At 49.5% G+C, this 22,135-nt stretch overlaps 1 protein-coding gene across 1 annotated transcript in view; it reads right to left on the bottom strand.

Moving 5' to 3' along the window:
* Positions 1 to 22,135, bottom strand: part of LOC135897685 (cell adhesion molecule Dscam1-like) — a 153,070-nt gene that overhangs the window by 7,367 nt on the left and 123,568 nt on the right. The window contains exons 16-20 of the mRNA XM_070541020.1: positions 9,453 to 9,675; positions 7,897 to 7,995; positions 6,249 to 6,434; positions 3,672 to 3,824; positions 970 to 1,029 (exon numbers count right to left, since the gene is read on the bottom strand). Coding sequence (XP_070397121.1) covers positions 970 to 1,029; positions 3,672 to 3,824; positions 6,249 to 6,434; positions 7,897 to 7,995; positions 9,453 to 9,675 — 721 coding nt within the window. The remainder of the gene's footprint in view (positions 1 to 969; positions 1,030 to 3,671; positions 3,825 to 6,248; positions 6,435 to 7,896; positions 7,996 to 9,452; positions 9,676 to 22,135) is intronic.

Here is a 22,135-nt window from a genome sequence, read left to right as displayed (position 1 = left end):
AGTTCAGAAGGTATAGGCGCGCGCTAAGTGTCAGAGGTTTCGGTCATCTTAGGCGTTAAGCATCTGGCTATGCCTTGCGTCTGGGCGAGTGGTACAAGCTAGATACCCTAAGTGCGCAGTGCGTTCTGTTGCAAAAAATACACGCGGCATCGCTGTCACCAATACAAATAATTTTTTTTGTCTTCTAGAATCGTGTGAGCACCCGCTGTTGTTCTGTTGCGCAGTTAGAGCCCCTCTGTCTTGCTTATACGAAATTATATGGTATGTGGGCGCCTGTAGATAGCGTGGGCTATTTCTCAAGTACAGAATATTGTTACGTCGAATTAAACACCTCGCCTGCGACAGCATGGCCAGCGGAAGGCAAGCGTAGCGCGAACGAAGACGGCGACACGAGAAGCTTACATGAACGTACGGGGTCCGCGTTATCACGTACCATTTCTGTGCCCGTGTTGTTCACGCTTCACTGGCATTCTTAAGTGGCATACCAACAAAGCCACATCGCAACGTTTGTTGAGATAGAGAAATAGATTGCTGGCAACGTGATTTCTGCCAGGCACTTTGCAGAAAATGCGCTTGCCGCATTTATAGTCCATAGGCTGAAGTTAATGTTTTTTATAGCCTAGAACTGGTATCGGCAACACTGAGCAACGATTCACAGGAATTTAGACTAAAAATTGTTGAAGCAGGAGAAGAGACATGGAAATGCATGTATCGCGAAGGATACGGCACTCAGCTGGTAAAAAGTATGTGCAGAAAGCAGGAAAGACTACGGGAAGATGCGTGTTAGTAAGCGGTGAGTAGAAGCATTCTTCAGCGTGAAGCCGCCGAGCTGTAGTTCAAGCTTCGGGCGGGAGCGGTTAGTGTAGAGAAGGCGGGCGCAAGAAAGCGGCCGAGAGGAGTTTTTTCAGGGCCTCCGCGAAGCGCGTGCGTCGTGGCGACAGGCAGTTAGTGGCGCTCATTCGTCCTTACCTGGAGGTAGCTTACAGTCGCCATAGTATTCGGAAGAACCGTACACTTTCAGGTATGCGTCTGGAAATGCACACAAACGAGTCGAGGCGTGAGTCACAGTGTGGCCCACGTGTGCGCTGGTCCGCGAACACTGCAATTCTACGTGGGCACGCGCGTATCGACGAAAGATGCAAATCTAGGTGCCTGTGGCTGCAACCGTCGAGCTTTTGCATCGTATGCAAAGTGCTTGCGCACAGCGCACTTAGAAACGGATTGGTCGGTCTTTACATTTCGCTTCGTCGTTTTCACTACGACGCAAAATCAAGGAAGTTACAGAAGACTGGGAATGTAGCAGCCAGGTTGCGCCAGTTGAACATGTTTGCGCCACATCGCTTGGTTCTGCACGAACCAGAACCGCATATGTTGTGCCCGAGGCGCGCCGCGTGGACGGTGTTGTCGGGGATTCTATTCGTTCGCTGTGGAACTTCGCCATCTTTTGCTCTCTCGCGCCAGTCGGAATGGCACGCAAGCCAAACAGAGCCAATACAGTACAACGGTGGATACCGAAACTATCAAGAAAAGTAACCTCGCTCTGATGTGTCTTTTTATTTTTTCTAAAACGAAGCTTTATTTAAGAACCCGCCACCCGGGCTTTTCTGACAATGGCTGCTGGGTTTCTTACCGAGCAGGGCATCACTACCGTGTTTACTAACCTTACAGGTGACAGCTGGTGGCCTTGTTTTCTATAGAATTACGCAGTGATAAAACAGATGATACTCAGATATGCGAAGTGCAACAAACATACGTCATCAAGAGCACAATTACTTTAATAAAACAGGCCTTTCAGCGCTTACTTTTCTAAAGTTTCGGGTTTGGCGCATCTGCTTGGTTTGTCTTTCGCCGAGTAAAGTGCAGTTTACTGTTCGCTGAAACGGGAATTGCACCACGTCAAACGTAGCGTGATACAGCTTTTCGGCAGAATCACCCGTGTTCGATGCTTGTCGCACGTTGGTGTTCAAAGGGTGCTCCGTAAGGTTTAGACACCCGTAGCATCCTTTTTACTTCTTATGGGGTGCAATCCGTTGCTCCGGCCATAAGCTGAACAGGGATAAGTGGGACGCTTAAGTCGTAACAAGTCAACTTCAGTTGTATTAGATTTTGATTAGCGCCTATCGTGTTCACGAGTACCAATGCATGTCCGTCCACATATTTCAAACTCGGAAAGAGCATGCCAGTCCTATCTTTTAGCATCTGACGCTAGCTAACAGGAATACGGGAATAGCGGCAGCAGATACGCCTTCAGTAATCGACGCGTCGCTCGAGCATCACTTCGAAATACACGGAGCGACAGTTTACCGGTGTGGGGTGAGCCAGAGGAATGCGCTCTGTATTCCAGAGGCATGCGGTGGGGCAGCAACTGGCTCCATCCTGACTGATGAACGCGCATTCAGTGGAGGGAGAACTGCACCTCCCCGCTGCAAGGGGATCGCACCACGTGACGACCACGTCACGCGTTCGTTAATGCGGCGCGGCCACGCTGCCTCCCCTTCCCCGAGGGAGCGGTGAGTGCTTCCGCGTTGCTAGCACTCCTCAGTGGCCGGGAAGGGAGAAGCTCCAAGCCTCGGCGCGAACGACCTTGCTGCTCTAGCGGGGGGAAAGAGTGGAGGCTCGCCGGAAATGACGTCATGGGTGGCCTCGCGCGTTATCCCCGGGAGCAGTCCACTTACGCGCAACTCTGAATTTACTGTCATGGGCCACAAATGCTTATGCGCCGTTCGTTGCATGTGACACCACAGTTTGAATAGATACTAAGGCTGTCTTGCAGAATAAATTTTCGCACGTAAAGACTGTCTGGCTCCTACCGACAGTTTACATAGCGATGCAGTTCCGCGAATATGTGGACGCGATGGAACTAAACCGGACGAGCGCCGACTAACAGCCCGAGATAGTTGGTCATGAGCGCTGTAGAGGCATTCGCTATTATTTACCTGTTTCGGGTTGTTCGATCGCTAGCACGACTTTCAAATCTCATAAGACGCTTTCTAGCGTGCGAGTACCACCGCTTAGAATTAGGGTATACAGGATGTTTCAGATGACGCGCTAGAGGTTCCCTAAAGTTTGGGCACGAGATAACTGAGCTATATTTTTCGGGATTGCATTTCACCAGAGGGCATTTTATACTATATTTACTTAACTATAGAGGTATGCACTGTACGAGTTACTCTAATAATCAGGCTAGTTTTATAACCGTTAGCATCAAATGACAATTCCCAAGAGAGGCGTGAAGGCCGTCCACCGAAGCGTTATAACTCTGCCTCTAGACTCGCCAAACGCTGGAGCTTTGATTTCTGGGGGGCGAGAAATTCCGGCTAATGTCGCCCAGAAACACGGAACTCAAACCATATGAGGCCCTTAATTGTCCCGTCCTTGCCACATAAGTGACTCGACTGTTCCCACCTCACCGTCGTGCCGAACATGAGCTAACGTCAAAGTAATACAAGTAATACAAGAACTTAAATCGGGATCTCCCTCGCTTAGCCGGTACTTGCACAGCGTGACCGCGAGGGGTCAGAGGTCGTGCGTGTCTCCGAACCTGTGTCTAGGGAGAACTCGTCCCGCTTTCCTTGCTGTGAAAAGGCTCGGCACTCTCGCTTGAAGCGTGAGAGTGCCGAGGTTTACCCTGGGTGTACGTTACGCACTTTCGGGGAAGCAAGGGCGCTTACTCTTCTGTATGATGGTCGCCCTCTTGAGGCAGGCCCAGGCGATGACTACGGCTGTGATGATAACGGTGAACGAGGCAGCCACGGGCACCACGAAGTAGGTGCGGTAGTAGAAGGGCACTTCACTCTCTGTCGTCACCTGCAGCGACCGGCCGTCTGCGATGGGAGAGGGGAGGGGAGAGAGAGAGAAGCGTTATACGTCGAGTCACGCGCACAAAGGATTGGCTTCGCATGCATTTGACTCCAAAGCGAGCCACAAATGCAGGCGTTGGACGTTTTAAAGAAATGTCGAATAATTACGCGGCATTCGCGCAAGCTATTATTCGTCGCGCGACGGACCTCCAATGGCGATTAAAGGCTAAACCCAATGGGCGCGATTTTGTGAGCGACGGATCGGGTCGTCGCTTGAACAGATCGCTCGGCCTTGTCGCGCGATCGCTCGGTTCTGCAAATCTAGAATTCCTCGCTCGGAAGTGATATGAGCGACTAGCCAATAGCGCGAAGCCGGAACCGGGTGTACATCACTCAAGTACTACCGATTGTGGCACGGAACGAGCAAACGATTGAATTTTTATTGTGCAAGGGTAAGAACCTACTGGAAAACCTTCACAATTATTTTATGATGCTTTCTACAGTAAAACACGTCAACTTAATTTAATAAAGCACGCGTCAGGCCAGTTTCGGCGCCTATATTGCTGCCCTCATACCGGCCACACTGGGGAGACGTCGCTCGAATTCATTGCTCGCGTGGGGTACGACTTGTAGGCGACGAGCGAACGCGACAGCCATATCCCTCGCGTCGCTTGTCGCCGTCGCGCCCAAGATCGCTTGCGTGGGGCTTATACGTTCCGCGACCGATGTTCAAGCCGTCACCACACCGACACAGAGTCGTGATTGGTGCCGTTCTCATCTGCCCGCACAGCCGCCGCCGCGTAAAATAAGTGTCCGCGTATTCCGACGTTCTGTTCGTGCGCCGCTGACTGGTTCTGCAACTTTGCGGCTCCAGTCTTAGAGCGGAGAAATTCGAGCAGGAAGCGACTAAGGTCAAACGTTTGCTTTTTCAATTGAAGTGACAAATTCCGATCGTCGTTGTGGATGCCTTCGTTTACTCATTTTCTTCGCCTAGGGGCTGCTTGTAAAAGGGCCCACTTGCGTCGCAATAACTCATTTAACTCCTTCAGTCACGGCGTACACATTTCTGTACGTCATTTGTTATTTGCCATTTCTGGTGGGCGCCAAGGGGCAAGAAAGTAACACATAATTTGAGCTGCGAGCAAATTGAACCACCTGGGTACTTACTGTGGCTCCATTTCAGTTCACTGTAACGATAACACTTAATTCGCTGCGAATTGCTACACACAACCACTTTACTGAAGGCACTACCAGCAAAACTACAGGATGCTCCACGTGCAGCGTTCTAGCAACGGTGAAATAAGAAAGTTTTTATTTTTCATTGTAATGCCTACAGTAAATAATAAACTATTTCATGTGGCGCGAGCCGATGATCCAATTATTCGATCGTACACGAAAACGCTACGTATCTGACTACAATAGGGCGATATATAATCTAACTATAAGGAATAATAAGTGGACGAAGATTTACAGCGATTCTAAGATGGCTATTAGACACTTTACCAATGGCTTTGTAACCAAAAGGGCTGCCCAGCTGATCGGTGAGTTGGACAGCCAAGAGATCGAAATCCGCTGGTTTCCTGCGCACATGGGGTCTGTCGATCCATCTCGGAAGAATTTAAACGAGATGGCTAACGCAGCTGCACGAGGGCTTACTATCCGTGCACTACGCGACCAGGACCTTAATAATATACAGGTGGAGAACAGGGACCAATTACTTACATATAATGAAATCACAAGGCATTACTACATGAACAGAAGGGAATTCCCAGTGCCACACGCTAAGCTCAATAGAGCTCAAGCGGTGACTCTGAGATTGCTGCAAACAAGAACTTATCCAAGTCCAAACTTTATTAACAAGATATATCCTGAAAGAGAGATACCAATCAATTGCGAGAAGTGTAATGGCATCATTACTCTGGATCACATGCTTTGGCAGTGTCCTGTGACTTTCACAGACTGTGACAAGGAGAGAGACTGGTGGCAGCGAGTCCTACACAGTGGAGTTCTTTCCGATCAAGTACAGGCCGTCCAGAAGGCCCATGATACGGCGGTAAGGTTAAACCTTACTGTCCCGACGTGGGAGCCGCCTGCGTCAACCTAAGGGTTGATCTTCAGGACATTAATAAAGTTCATCATACCATACCATAAGGAATAAGTAGAAAATGCACATAGCATCACCTTTAACCTTGACTCTCTTTCAATGGGGTCTCGAGCACTTCGGAACAAAGCCACGCAATGCATTTATCAACCGAACCATCGCACTTCGTGGCACGAAGGGCATAAACTCTTGTTAAAAGGTCACTCTTTCCTTTTCTGGCGCTTGTCCCCTCGTCGGCGCCAAATATAACTGCGGATTCGAGCCGAAGCCCGTGCGCGCACATCGGGGTTACGACCACCGGGTTCGAATCAGAGGACGGCAGGGCACACTGGGCCGGGCGCACTCACCCGACAGGTGGGTGACGGCGGGCAGGTTGTGCGAGAAGTCCCCTCGGCCGTACATGTTGTACGCGGCCAGCCGGAAGTTGTAGCGTGTTCCCGCGCGCAGGTCCCGCAGCGTCACGGTGTCCTTGTTGCCCGGAATGTGCAGGTCCGCCTTGTCCTCCTCGTCCGTGCCGTACTGCACCAGGTACTCTGCGAAGTACCGCAGCAATCATCGGATCGCGGCCGCGCTACGGGCTTAAGCCTGCGAACTGTGCGCGGGAATTCTCTAATATTCGTTTCTTGTGCCCTCCGGAACGCACCTCCCTTTCCGTCACTGCGCCCCTTCGGCAGGCAGCTGCCAGCTTGTACTTGCTTACATTTTTTAATGTGAATAGTGCCTACTCGAGCCACTTTGCGTCTATCGATCTCTGTCGTTCTTCAATGAAAAAAAAAGAATCTCGCGATTTCTTGGTGCTCAGCGAAATTATGCCCCCGTAACACAGTTTCGTCAAGCGAAGCAGCCCGTCGCTTTAGATACCAATGCCGCTGGCAGCGAAGGATTCCCTCTCAAACGTTAGCAAGCACCGGTGCTCAACGCATCTCGGAAGCCATGCAAAATGAGGGGGACTTCGTGCGGACTTTGCAGGCGTGCCGCTAGATGGCGCTGCATGGAAGACTTGCGAGTGAGGAGCCCAGCTGCAGTATACGGCTCGTGCATGAAGTTATGGCGGTGTGAATACGATGTGTGGTCACACTGATTGAATGGTAAACGTATTAACGGGAACAGTGATCAATGAGATAGGCTCTGCGGAATTTCTTTATTTATATATTACTTTTGTTTGTTTTAAATGTAGAAAAAAGTGGAAACACGATTGCGCGCCAGCGCCAAAAATTTACACCGGCAGCGATGTAGAGTACACTTGGCTACTGCAATATTATCTCTGTGTTTTTGTGGTTTAGCTTGGTGCCACCAGGTGGCTGCATCTAGCAGGTCGTTAACGTTTGCGCCTCTACTGATCTGGTAAAAACGCCCAAACCGCTTGTGTTTACCGGAATACCGGACACACTAAAGCTCTCTCATGTTGTCACCGTTCACAGATTACCGGATTAACGGAGCAGTGGATGGCAGCAGCAGCAGAGCTGGTGGTGACATCTTGTGACGATTTGTCAGACTACAATGCATTGTAAATTTTGCCTTTGTCGCGTCCGTGTTATCGTTGAAGAAAAATCATAAAAGTACGGCACGTTAGCTATAATCAACCATTTATAATCAACTATTTCGCGATGCACAAACACCCTTTGTTTATTTTGGAGAATGTTGAAAATATGTTCCAACGGAATTCACTGTATTGTATTGATTGTCTTTGTAACCTATATTACCCACTCTCCTCTGTGATGCCCTTGGCCTTGAGGGTATAATAAATAAATAAATAAGCAAATAAATAAACAAACAAATAAATAAATAAACAGGCTATACACTTTACACAGCAGTTAGGTACAATGTGTAAGTCACTGCAGTATTAGTTTTGCGTGGTTCTCTGGTGAGACAGTGCGTCGCTAGACGTCGCTCTCACGGACGTCACTCTCACGCACGTTTGCAGACAAGCCAATACTCTCTGGTACCTCGCTTCACGAGGGAGGTCAGCGAATCTATGGACGATTTTGCACTCACGAATGACAGGTGAGGCCGCGTTGGGCGGGGTGTTCCAGTTGAGGCTGACGGATGACGAAGTTATGCCAGTCACTCGCAGGCTCGGTACCAATGGTGGGTCTGAAAGTGGTAATGAAGTTGTGGGTCAGGAGCTGGAGGCGTGAGGACAGTCATTTGCATGAAACCATCACCAACTTGAGCTCACAGTGCAAGATATTCCTACGCCTGAGCGCTCGGGCCAGTGAGCCAAGCCTGACGCTCCTAAAATTGCAGTGAAGAAAGTGCCGCTGCTGGCTTCTTGCTCTTGAGAATCTTGGTGTGCCTGTCCACTGTGTGACATTCATCGCTGAGAACCCTAAGGCCTTGCGTACGGCGGTGGTGTTATGTGGGCATTCAATGAAGGTTGCTGAAAGCGATTGCTAGGGGAGATCGGACAGCTTTGTTCATGCAAATACAAGCCAGGGGCATATGCTGGTGGGGATGTGCGCAAGTTGTTATTAATGTGCATGCAAACAGCTCATGGTCAGCAGTAGCACTGGCATGTGTGAACACAGTTCATTTTACCACCAGTGCCGTTCACCTGCTGGTACAACGAAAAGTATATGGTTCTAGAATTCCAAGTTTTTGTTTTTGGCTGGGGTGTCAATTATGTCTCTCTATCCGTGTCCTCAAGTCCAGGCTAAGAGAAATGCATACTTGCTTTCCACACCACGAAAAGCCGTAACTGCACAATTACTGCGCATTTATGCAAATCCCAGAACACTTGTTCTTACTTCTGATCCAATCTGTGAAGTACAGCAAAAATGGTTGCTTTAGCCAACCCGGAAAGAGATTTAGATCAAAGTGGCTCACACATTGTCTTTTGCTAATCGCCCTATTAAGTGCGACAAAAAGATTAGCAGCTCACAAAATGGGCAGGCTCTGCTGCCTTTTTGGCAACTTGCAGCTGGTTCTCGTTCCTGTCTGTCTGACACAACCCACAGCGTTCACTGCATTACGCGAAATATATAAGACGGGGCATAAAGTTCTGGTGTGTAGTGCGGAAGTGGGCTTGCCCCGTGTGCCATATGGGGTACTGAACGATTTAAAGCAACTTCCCTTGAGCATGCCTCCCAGCTATTATTAGTGCTTCTTTTCGTTGCGCAAATGTCTTTTACAGCTCCCTCTTATCAGTGGCTATGTTCACTTAGTACTCCAAGCCTGAGCAAATGTCAAGATGGAACGCGACGGTACCTCGCTCTCTGCACTGAACATTTTCGTGAAAAAGATAACTCATTTCTCTAGCAGTTGTGGCTTGCCAATGAGCCAAGTGCTCGTTTTGCAGCAAACTACCTTGACCCACGCAGTGACCTAAATGCCCGGTGTACCCCCCTTGGCTGCACCCTTCAGTGCACAACATTCAAAGATTGTTCACTTGGTGGTGATTAGGTTCGCTCTGGATTTGTGTAATTTGTTGTGCGAAATGAAAAGTGAATAGGCCCACCCTGTAATAAATATAGCGGCACGAGTGCTTTTCTGACTAGTCGTTTTGTCGCTCACACCTGGAGGCTGTGCACATGCCCTACTGAGTGACCCACCTCCATTGAGGGTGGTGCAGGAGACTTCCTCGGAAGCCGGTCCGGAGTCTACGTCGTTGAAGGCCTTCACTGAGAAGGTGTACATGGAGGCCGCCTGAAGGCCGGTGAACACTTTCTGTTTGGCGTTCCGGTTGACTGTCTCGTGGCTGAAAGGTGTCCCTTCCAGTCGGTAGCTGACCGAGTAGCCGCGGAGCTCGCCGTTCAGCTTATCCGCCGGTGGTGCCTGCATCATAAGATTCGCTGGATGTTACGTCCACCACAGATGCGCATAGTTTCGGTTTCCGCGATAGTCTGTTGTGTATTGCTGCTGCAGAACAACAGCGAAAGATAGACGCATTATGTCGGTTTCCGAAACACTCCGTTTAGCGTTCATACAGCTGCGCATTACCAAGAGGTATTTATTAGAGAGATTTACATTTTTGCGCGCATAAACTTAGGGGATACAAGCCGCCGGGAATAGAACAGAATGCAAAAAAGGTCCACAAAATAATTCAAGAAAAGCACAAGAACGGAAGGGAAGCGGAGCGTGCCACTTTGGGTGCGCAAGGGCCCCTTTTGGTGCTCAAAGCTGTTTGTGTACACGACTCTGTGTTTAGCGTTCCTGCCGGAGTGCATCATGGTAGGCACTTATAACGGTTTTTACAACAGTTCGTTTAGCGATCCTGCCTCAGCGTATCGTGAAAACGTAGACAGTACAGAGTTTCCATTTCCTCAAAAGTCCGCTTCGCGTTTACCTCGGCTCATCTCGAAAGAGCACTTGTTTCGCCTTCAGTGTCATTCTGGTTCACGTTCCTTCCGCAACACATGCCGAAATATAGCTTCCGTTTCAGTGACACTGCAAGAGTGATTGATGGACTCTTACACTACTAAACTATCCCGACACCGGTCGATCGCAGCACCCTACTGGTGGCGTCATCGCAGAAGCGTTCCCGGTTCTCCCATTGTTTTGCTGCACGGACGACACACTACCCATTCCAGTACACCACACAACACTCCAGTACATGACACAACAGTACACAGTACAGTTCGCGTTGAAACGATAGGCAGCACGAATGTCAATTCGCTCGCTCCTGCTATCGCTCATCATCACGCCAGCGTTTTAACAGTGAGTGTCCAGGTCATCCAGTGAGATGTGTTTGTTTTCCTGTCTGTGCATGACACCATACTTGTGAATTGGTAAGCAAATGTTTACAAGCTTATACATTCAATAAAGCTATTATCCTTGCTTCATATACCTGTTTAATAGTTTGCTATCGGAATCGATTCATCGCGAAAAGGCAGTTTACTGCCTAGATTTCGTGTATAGGTTAGCGTTCTTACCGGAGCGCATCACGAAGGCAGATACATAGACACAACCTTTGCGACACTCCGTTTTGTTTTCTTGCGGCGATGCATAGCGAAAAGCACATATAATTGCGATTTCAACTGCATTCCATTTCGCGTTCCTGCTGCGGCGCATCGCGAAGGTAAACGCGTCGATTCCCTTTCTGCGACAAAGTGTTTCATTTCTCTGTTGCGACGCATCCGGAAAGGCACTCTATAGTTTAGATTTCCGCTACACTCCATTTAGCGTTCCTGCCGCAGCGCATCGCCAAAGCAGCTGCATAGATTTCATTTCCACGATACTCCACTGTGCTTAAGGCGATGCATTGGGAAAAGCACCTATATTTTCGATTTCTGCTGCGCTCTAGCGTTCCTGCTGCATCGCATCGTGAAGGTAGCCGCATAGATTCCATTTCTGCGACAATCAGTTTCATTTTTCTGCTGCGACGCATTGGGAAAGGGACTCTCTAGTTTCGATTTCCACTGCACTTTGTTAAGCATTCCTGCCGCAGCGCATCGCGAAAATAGGCGTATAGATTCCGTTTCTGCAACACTCCGTTTCATTTCTCTGCTGCGACGCATTGGGAAACGCACTCTATAGTTCGGATTTCCACTGCACTCTATTTAGCGTTCCTGCCAGAGCGCGTCGCGAAAGTAGTCTGTTTGCACAACACTCCGCTTTGCTTAAGGCGATGCATCGCGAAAAGCACCTATAGTTTCGATTTCCGCTGCACTCTGTTTCACATTGCACTATTTTCAGTCAGCGACACAGCGAATTTTGTCCCTCAGCGACTGCCACGACGTCGTGCACTTTCCGTGACTGGATTCAAACTTCGGCGCGCCGTCGCAGCGATCGGCGCGATGTGGGAAAGGCATTGTATGTGAGGAAACAAAGCGCCGTCAAAATAGTCGCTTTCCTGTTTTACCGCACGTTGGTAGCTCTGTGGAGCAGTGTCGCGCGCCAGCTTTGGCTATGTTTTAATAGGGCGTACCCTCCAGCGTTTGCGGCTTAGGAGCTTCATGACCATTCTTCTTTTCTTCTACTTACACAATTAGTTTAAAAGGAGAAGCTGCATGCTATCCAGGTCTGAGAAGGACGCCGCTTCAACATAAGGCACGTACCCACTTGATCGCCACCACCGACAACATCTTCATCGCTACAAATTGCGCCAGCTGCTTGTACATGAAGCTGCTTGTACAAAAAAGTCGTGGATTAATAGTCACAATTAAACTAGAATGTACTATAGGGAACCACCCCACCGACGCCGCATGCTTATACTTGTGGTGTTGTGCAGCGCCTCACTCACCGTATCTGCAAGCTGTCGTGAAGTATCAATGCTTTTAAATGTAAAAAAAAAATGGTGTACCTATTCTATTATGGAATAATAGCAAAATTCCAATATTCGACTAGTTTCGATGTTTTTATTTAACGATGCAGGAATGGATACTTCGTGAGCAGGGGGCAACCTTGCGCATCGCTGCGACGGAAATCGCGCTGCCGCAAACGCATGTGAAAGCTGTCAGTGAAAATGGCTCTGCGACGTGTGCGGCAGAACGATTTTTTTCGCCCCAATTGCGCCATGTGAAACAGACTTTTAGCGTACCAGCCGCAGCGCATCGCGAAAGTATATCCGCAGATTGCGTTTCTGTGGAACTCTGTTCCATTTTTTTTTCCTGCGACGCATCGAGAAAGGCACTCTATAGTTTCGATTTCCGCTGCACTCTATTTAGCGTTCCTGCCGCAACGCATCGCGAAGGTAGCCGCATAGATTCCACTTCTGCGACACTCCGTTTCATTTCTCTGCTGCGATGCATCACGAAATGCACTCTATAGTTTCGATTTCCTTTACACTCTTGTTTAGAGTTCCTGTCGCAGCGCATCGCGAAAGTAGCCGCATAGATTCCGTTTCTGCGACACTCCGTTTCATTTCTCTGCTGCGACGCATCGCGAAAAGCACTTCGTAGTTTCGATTTCTGCTGCATTCTATTTAGCGTTCCTGCCGCAGCGCATCGCGAAAGTAGCCGAATAGATTCCGTTTCTGCGACACTCCGTTTCATTTCTCTGCTGCGACGCATCGGGAAAGGCAATTTATAGTTTCGATTTCTGCTGCATTCTATTTAGCGTTCCTGCCGCAGCGCATCGCGAAAGTAGCCGCATAGATTCCGTTTCTGCGACACTCCGTTTCATTTCTCTCCTGCGACGCATCGGGAAAGGCACTCTATAGTTTCGATTTCTGCTGCATTCTATTTAGCGTTCCTGTCCCAGCGCATCGCGAAAGTAGCCGCATAGATTCCGTTTCTGCGACACTCCGTTTCATTTCTCTGCTGCGACGCATCGGGAAAGGCACTCTATAGTTTCGATTTCTGCTCCAATTTATTTAGCGTTCCTGCCGCAGCGCATCGCGAAAGTAGCCGCATAGAATCCGTTTCTGCGACACTCCGTTTCATTTCTCTGCTGCGACGCATCGGGAAAGGCACTCTATAGTTTCGATTTCTGCTGCATTCTATTTAGCGTTCCTGCCGCAGCGCATCGCGAAGGTAGCCGCATAGATTCCGTTTCTGCGACACTCCGTTTCATTTCTCTCCTGCGACGCATCGGGAAAGGCACTCTATAGTTTCGATTTCTGCTCCATTCTATTTAGCGTTCCTGCCGCAGCGCATCGCGAAAGTAGCCGCATAGATTCCGTTTCTGCGACACTCCGTTTCATTTCTCTGCTGCGACGCATCGCGAAAAGCACTTCGTAGTTTCGATTTCTGCTGCATTCTATTTAGCGTTCCTGTCGCAGCGCATCGCGAAAGTAGCCGCATAGATTCCGTTTCTACGACACTCCGTTTCATTTCTCTGCTGCGACGCATCGGGAAAGGCACTCTATAGTTTCGATTTCTGCTGCATTCTATTTAGCGTTCCTGCCGCAGCGCATCGCGAAAGTAGCCGCATAGATTCCGTTTCTACGACACTCCGTTTCATTTCTCTGCTGCGACGCATCGGGAAAGGCACTCTATAGTTTCGATTTCTGCTGCATTCTATTTAGCGTTCCTGCCGCAGCGCATCGCGAAGGTAGCCGCATAGATTCCGTTTCTGCGACATTCCGTTTCATTTCTCTGCTGCGACGCATCACGAAATGCACTCTATAGTTTCGATTTCCTTTACACTCTTGTTTAGAGTTCCTGTCGCAGCGCATCGCGAAAGTAGCCGCATAGATTCCGTTTCTGCGACACTCCGTTTCATTTCTCTGCTGCGACGCATCGCGAAAAGCACTTCGTAGTTTCGATTTCTGCTGCATTCTATTTAGCGTTCCTGTCGCAGCGCATCGCGAAAGTAGCCGCATAGATTCCGTTTCTGCGACACTCCGTTTCATTTCTCTGCTGCGACGCATCGGGAAAGGCAATTTATAGTTTCGATTTCTGCTGCATTCTATTTAGCGTTCCTGCCGCAGCGCATCGCGAAAGTAGCCGCATAGATTCCGTTTCTGCGACACTCCGTTTCATTTCTCTGCTGCGACGCATCGGGAAAGGCACTCTATAGTTTCGATTTCTGCTCCATTCTATTTAGCGTTCCTGCCGCAGCGCATCGCGAAAGTAGCCGCATAGATTCCGTTTCTGCGACACTCCGTTTCATTTCTCTGCTGCGACGCATCGGGAAAGGCACTCTATAGTGTCAATTTCTGCTGCATTCTATTTAGCGTTCCTGCCGCAGCGCATCGCGAAGGTAGCTTCATAGATTCCGTTTCTGCGACACTCCGTTTCATTTCTCTGCTGCGATGCATCGGGAAAGGCACTCTATAGTTTCGATTTCTGCTGCATTCTATTTAGCGTTCCTGCCGCAGCGCATCGCGAAAGTAGCCGCATAGATTCCGTTTCTGCGACACTCCGTTTCATTTCTCTCCTGCGACGCATCGGGAAAGGCACTCTATAGTTTCGATTTCTGCTCCATTCTATTTAGCGTTCCTGCCGCAGCGCATCGCGAAAGTAGCCGCATAGATTCCGTTTCTGCGACACTCCGTTTCATTTCTCTGCTGCGACGCATTGGGAAAGGCACTCTATAGTTTAGATTTCTGCTGCATTCTATTTAGCGTTCCTGCCGCAGCGCATCGCGAAGGTAGCTGCATAGATTCCGTTTCTGCGACACTCCGTTTCATTTTCTCTACTACGACGCATCGCGAAAAGCACTTCGTAGTTTCGATTTCTGCTGCATTCTATTTAGCGTTCCTGCCGCAGCGCATCGCGAAAGTAGCCGCATAGATTCCGTTTCTGCGACACTCCGTTTCATTTCTCTCCTGCGACGCATCGGGAAAGGCACTCTATAGTTTCGATTTCTGCTCCATTCTATTTAGCGTTCCTGCCGCAGCGCATCGCGAAAGTAGCCGCATAGATTCCGTTTCTGCGACACTCCGTTTCATTTCTCTGCTGCGACGCATCGGGAAAGGCAATTTATAGTTTCGATTTCTGCTGCATTCTATTTAGCGTTCCTGCCGCAGCGCATCGCGACAGTAGCCGCATAGATTCCGTTTCTGCGACACTCCGTTTCATTTCTCTCCTGCGACGCATCGGGAAAGGCACTCTATAGTTTCGATTTCTGCTGCATTCTATTTAGCGTTCCTGTCCCAGCGCATCGCGAAAGTAGCCGCATAGATTCCGTTTCTGCGACACTCCGTTTCATTTCTCTGCTGCGACGCATCGGGAAGGCACTCTATAGTTTCGATTTCTGCTCCATTCTATTTAGCGTTCCTGCCGCAGCGCATCGCGAAAGTAGCCGCATAGATTCCGTTTCTGCGACACTCCGTTTCATTTCTCTCCTGCGACGCATTGGGAAAGGCACTCTATAGTTTAGATTTCTGCTGCATTCTATTTAGCATTTCTGCCGCAGCGCATCGCGAAGGTAGCTGCATAGATTCCTATTCTGCGACACTCCGTTTCATTTTCTCTACTACGACGCATCGCGAAAAGCACTTCGTAGTTTCGATTTCTGCTGCATTCTATTTAGCGTTCCTGCCGCAGCGCATCGCGAAAGTAGCCGCATAGATTCCGTTGCTGCGACACTCCGTTTCATTTCTCTCCTGCGACGCATCGGGAAAGGCACTCTATAGTTTCGATTTCTGCTCCATTCTATTTAGCGTTCCTGCCGCAGCGCATCGCGAAAGTAGCCGCATAGATTCCGTTTCTGCGACACTCCGTTTCATTTCTCTGCTGCGACGCATCGGGAAAGGCAATTTATAGTTTCGATTTCTGCTGCATTCTATTTAGCGTTCCTGCCGCAGCGCATCGCGAAAGTAGCCGCATAGATTCCGTTTCTGCGACACTCCGTTTCATTTCTCTGCTGCGACGCATCGCGAAAAGCACTTCGTAGTTTCGATTTCTGCTGCATTCTATTTAGCGTTCCTGCCGCAGCGCATCGCGAAAGTAGCCGCATAGATTCCGTTTCTGCGACACTCCGTTTCATTTCTCTGCTGCGACGCATCGGGAAAGGCACTCTATAGTTTCGATTTCTGCTGCATTCTATTTAGCGTTCCTGCCGCAGCGCATCGCGAAGGTAGCCGCATAGATTCCGTTTCTGCGACATTCCGTTTCATTTCTCTGCTGCGACGCATCACGAAATGCACTCTATAGTTTCGATTTCCTTTACACTATTGTTTAGAGTTCCTGTCGCAGCGCATCGCGAAAGTAGCCGCATAGATTCCGTTTCTGCGACACTCCGTTTCATTTCTCTGCTGCGACGCATCGCGAAAAGCACTTCGTAGTTTCGATTTCTGCTGCATTCTATTTAGCGTTCCTGCCGCAGCGCATCGCGAAAGTAGCCGCATAGATTCCGTTTCTGCGACACTCCGTTTCATTTCTCTCCTGCGACGCATCGGGAAAGGCACTCTATAGTTTCGATTTCTGCTCCATTCTATTTAGCGTTCCTGCCGCAGCGCATCGCGAAAGTAGCCGCATAGATTCCGTTTCTGCGACACTCCGTTTCATTTCTCTGCTGCGACGCATTGGGAAAGGCACTCTATAGTTTAGATTTCTGCTGCATTCTATTTAGCGTTCCTGCCGCAGCGCATCGCGAAGGTAGCTGCATAGATTCCGTTTCTGCGACACTCCGTTTCATTTTCTCTACTACGACGCATCGCGAAAAGCACTTCGTAGTTTCGATTTCTGCTGCATTCTATTTAGCGTTCCTGCCGCAGCGCATCGCGAAAGTAGCCGCATAGATTCCGTTTCTGCGACACTCCGTTTCATTTCTCTCCTGCGACGCATCGGGAAAGGCACTCTATAGTTTCGATTTCTGCTCCATTCTATTTAGCGTTCCTGCCGCAGCGCATCGCGAAAGTAGCCGCATAGATTCCGTTTCTGCGACACTCCGTTTCATTTCTCTGCTGCGACGCATCGGGAAAGGCAATTTATAGTTTCGATTTCTGCTGCATTCTATTTAGCGTTCCTGCCGCAGCGCATCGCGACAGTAGCCGCATAGATTCCGTTTCTGCGACACTCCGTTTCATTTCTCTCCTGCGACGCATCGGGAAAGGCACTCTATAGTTTCGATTTCTGCTGCATTCTATTTAGCGTTCCTGTCCCAGCGCATCGCGAAAGTAGCCGCATAGATTCCGTTTCTGCGACACTCCGTTTCATTTCTCTGCTGCGACGCATCGGGAAAGGCACTCTATAGTTTCGATTTCTGCTCCATTCTATTTAGCGTTCCTGCCGCAGCGCATCGCGAAAGTAGCCGCATAGATTCCGTTTCTGCGACACTCCGTTTCATTTCTCTCCTGCGACACATCGGGAAAGGCACTCTATAGTTTCGATTTCTGCTCCATTCTATTTAGCGTTCCTGCCGCAGCGCATCGCGAAAGTAGCCGCATAGATTCCGTTTCTGCGACACTCCGTTTCATTTCTCTGCTGCGACGCATTGGGAAAGGCACTCTATAGTTTAGATTTCTGCTGCATTCTATTTAGCATTTCTGCCGCAGCGCATCGCGAAGGTAGCTGCATAGATTCCTATTCTGCGACACTCCGTTTCATTTTCTCTACTACGACGCATCGCGAAAAGCACTTCGTAGTTTCGATTTCTGCTGCATTCTATTTAGCGTTCCTGCCGCAGCGCATCGCGAAAGTAGCCGCATAGATTCCGTTTCTGCGACACTCCGTTTCATTTCTCTCCTGCGACGCATCGGGAAAGGCACTCTATAGTTTCGATTTCTGCTCCATTCTATTTAGCGTTCCTGCCGCAGCGCATCGCGAAAGTAGCCGCATAGATTCCGTTTCTGCGACACTCCGTTTCATTTCTCTGCTGCGACGCATCGGGAAAGGCAATTTATAGTTTCGATTTCTGCTGCATTCTATTTAGCGTTCCTGCCGCAGCGCATCGCGAAAGTAGCCGCATAGATTCCGTTTCTGCGACACTCCGTTTCATTTCTCTGCTGCGACGCATCGCGAAAAGCACTTCGTAGTTTCGATTTCTGCTGCATTCTATTTAGCGTTCCTGCCGCAGCGCATCGCGAAAGTAGCCGCATAGATTCCGTTTCTGCGACACTCCGTTTCATTTCTCTGCTGCGACGCATCGGGAAAGGCACTCTATAGTTTCGATTTCTGCTGCATTCTATTTAGCGTTCCTGCCGCAGCGCATCGCGAAGGTAGCCGCATAGATTCCGTTTCTGCGACATTCCGTTTCATTTCTCTGCTGCGACGCATCACGAAATGCACTCTATAGTTTCGATTTCCTTTACACTCTTGTTTAGAGTTCCTGTCGCAGCGCATCGCGAAAGTAGCCGCATAGATTCCGTTTCTGCGACACTCCGTTTCATTTCTCTGCTGCGACGCATCGCGAAAAGCACTTCGTAGTTTAGATTTCTGCTGCATTCTATTTAGCGTTCCTGCCGCAGCGCATCGCGAAGGTAGCTGCATAGATTCCGTTTCTGCGACACTCCGTTTCATTTTCTCTACTACGACGCATCGCGAAAAGCACTTCGTAGTTTCGATTTCTGCTGCATTCTATTTAGCGTTCCTGCCGCAGCGCATCGCGAAAGTAGCCGCATAGATTCCGTTTCTGCGACACTCCGTTTCATTTCTCTCCTGCGACGCATCGGGAAAGGCACTCTATAGTTTCGATTTCTGCTCCATTCTATTTAGCGTTCCTGCCGCAGCGCATCGCGAAAGTAGCCGCATAGATTCCGTTTCTGCGACACTCCGTTTCATTTCTCTGCTGCGACGCATCGGGAAAGGCAATTTATAGTTTCGATTTCTGCTGCATTCTATTTAGCGTTCCTGCCGCAGCGCATCGCGACAGTAGCCGCATAGATTCCGTTTCTGCGACACTCCGTTTCATTTCTCTGCTGCGACGCATCGGGAAAGGCAATTTATAGTTTCGATTTCTGCTGCATTCTATTTAGCGTTCCTGCCGCAGCGCATCGCGACAGTAGCCGCATAGATTCCGTTTCTGCGACACTCCGTTTCATTTCTCTCCTGCGACGCATCGGGAAAGGCACTCTATAGTTTCGATTTCTGCTGCATTCTATTTAGCGTTCCTGTCCCAGCGCATCGCGAAAGTAGCCGCATAGATTCCGTTTCTGCGACACTCCGTTTCATTTCTCTGCTGCGACGCATCGGGAAGGCACTCTATAGTTTCGATTTCTGCTGCATTCTATTTAGCGTTCCTGTCCCAGCGCATCGCGAAAGTAGCCGCATAGATTCCGTTTCTGCGACACTCCGTTTCATTTCTCTGCTGCGACGCATCGGGAAAGGCACTCTATAGTTTCGATTTCTGCTCCATTCTATTTAGAGTTCCTGCCGCAGCGCATCGCGAAAGTAGCCGCATAGATTCCGTTTCTGCGACACTCCGTTTCATTTCTCTGCTGCGACGCATCGGGAAAGGCACTCTATAGTGTCAATTTCTGCTGCATTCTATTTAGCGTTCCTGCCGCAGCGCATCGCGAAGGTAGCTGCATAGATTCCGTTTCTGCGACACTCCGTTTCATTTCTCTGCTGCGATGCATCGGGAAAGGCACTCTATAGTTTCGATTTCTGCTGCATTCTATTTAGCGTTCCTGCCGCAGCGCATCGCGAAAGTAGCCGCATAGATTCCGTTTCTGCGACACTCCGTTTCATTTCTCTCCTGCGACGCATCGGGAAAGGCACTCTATAGTTTCGATTTCTGCTCCATTCTATTTAGCGTTCCTGCCGCAGCGCATCGCGAAAGTAGCCGCATAGATTCCGTTTCTGCGACACTCCGTTTCATTTCTCTGCTGCGACGCATTGGGAAAGGCACTCTATAGTTTAGATTTCTGCTGCATTCTATTTAGCGTTCCTGCCGCAGCGCATCGCGAAGGTAGCTGCATAGATTCCGTTTCTGCGACACTCCGTTTCATTTTCTCTACTACGACGCATCGCGAAAAGCACTTCGTAGTTTCGATTTCTGCTGCATTCTATTTAGCGTTCCTGCCGCAGCGCATCGCGAAAGTAGCCGCATAGATTCCGTTTCTGCGACACTCCGTTTCATTTCTCTCCTGCGACGCATCGGGAAAGGCACTCTATAGTTTCGATTTCTGCTCCATTCTATTTAGCGTTCCTGCCGCAGCGCATCGCGAAAGTAGCCGCATAGATTCCGTTTCTGCGACACTCCGTTTCATTTCTCTGCTGCGACGCATCGGGAAAGGCAATTTATAGTTTCGATTTCTGCTGCATTCTATTTAGCGTTCCTGCCGCAGCGCATCGCGACAGTAGCCGCATAGATTCCGTTTCTGCGACACTCCGTTTCATTTCTCTCCTGCGACGCATCGGGAAAGGCACTCTATAGTTTCGATTTCTGCTGCATTCTATTTAGCGTTCCTGTCCCAGCGCATCGCGAAAGTAGCCGCATAGATTCCGTTTCTGCGACACTCCGTTTCATTTCTCTGCTGCGACGCATCGGGAAAGGCACTCTATAGTTTCGATTTCTGCTCCATTCTATTTAGCGTTCCTGCCGCAGCGCATCGCGAAAGTAGCCGCATAGATTCCGTTTCTGCGACACTCCGTTTCATTTCTCTGCTGCGACGCATCGGGAAAGGCACTCTATAGTGTCAATTTCTGCTGCATTCTATTTAGCGTTCCTGCCGCAGCGCATCGTGAAGGTAGCTGCATAGATTCCGTTTCTGCGACACTCCGTTTCATTTCTCTGCTGCGATGCATCGGGAAAGGCACTCTATAGTTTCGATTTCTGCTGCATTCTATTTAGCGTTCCTGCCGCAGCGCATCGCGAAAGTAGCCGCATAGATTCCGTTTCTGCGACACTCCGTTTCATTTCTCTCCTGCGACGCATCGGGAAAGGCACTCTATAGTTTCGATTTCTGCTCCATTCTATTTAGCGTTCCTGCCGCAGCGCATCGCGAAAGTAGCCGCATAGATTCCGTTTCTGCGACACTCCGTTTCATTTCTCTGCTGCGACGCATTGGGAAAGGCACTCTATAGTTTAGATTTCTGCTGCATTCTATTTAGCGTTCCTGCCGCAGCGCATCGCGAAGGTAGCTGCATAGATTCCGTTTCTGCGACACTCCGTTTCATTTTCTCTACTACGACGCATCGCGAAAAGCACTTCGTAGTTTCGATTTCTGCTGCATTCTATTTAGCGTTCCTGCCGCAGCGCATCGCGAAAGTAGCCGCATAGATTCCGTTTCTGCGACACTCCGTTTCATTTCTCTCCTGCGACGCATCGGGAAAGGCACTCTATAGTTTCGATTTCTGCTCCATTCTATTTAGCGTTCCTGCCGCAGCGCATCGCGAAAGTAGCCGCATAGATTCCGTTTCTGCGACACTCCGTTTCATTTCTCTGCTGCGACGCATCGGGAAAGGCAATTTATAGTTTCGATTTCTGCTGCATTCTATTTAGCGTTCCTGCCGCAGCGCATCGCGAAAGTAGCCGCATAGAATCCGTTTCTGCGACACTCCGTTTCATTTCTCTGCTGCGACGCATCGGGAAAGGCACTCTATAGTTTCGATTTCTGCTCCATTCTATTTAGCGTTCCTGCCGCAGCGCATCGCGAAAGTAGCCGCATAGATTCCGTTTCTGCGACACTCCGTTTCATTTCTCTGCTGCGACGCATCGGGAAAGGCACTCTATAGTTTCAATTTCTGCTGCATTCTATTTAGCGTTCCTGCCGCAGCGTATCGCGAAGGTAGCTGCATAGATTCCGTTTCTGCGGCACTCCGTTTCATTTCTCTGCTGCGACGCATCGGGAAAGGCACTCTATAGTTTCGATTTCTGCTGCATTCTATTTAGCGTTCCTGCCGCAGCGCATCGCGAAAGTAGCCGCATAGATTCCGTTTCTGCGACACTCCTTTTCATTTCTCTCCTGCGACGCATCGGGAAAGGCACTCTATAGTTTCGATTTCTGCTCCATTCTATTTAG

The sequence above is a fragment of the Dermacentor albipictus genome, chromosome 6, assembly GCF_038994185.2.
Source record: "Dermacentor albipictus isolate Rhodes 1998 colony chromosome 6, USDA_Dalb.pri_finalv2, whole genome shotgun sequence".
Classification (NCBI taxonomy): domain Eukaryota; kingdom Metazoa; phylum Arthropoda; class Arachnida; order Ixodida; family Ixodidae; genus Dermacentor; species Dermacentor albipictus.
This window is presented reverse-complemented; position numbering and strand designations above follow the sequence as displayed.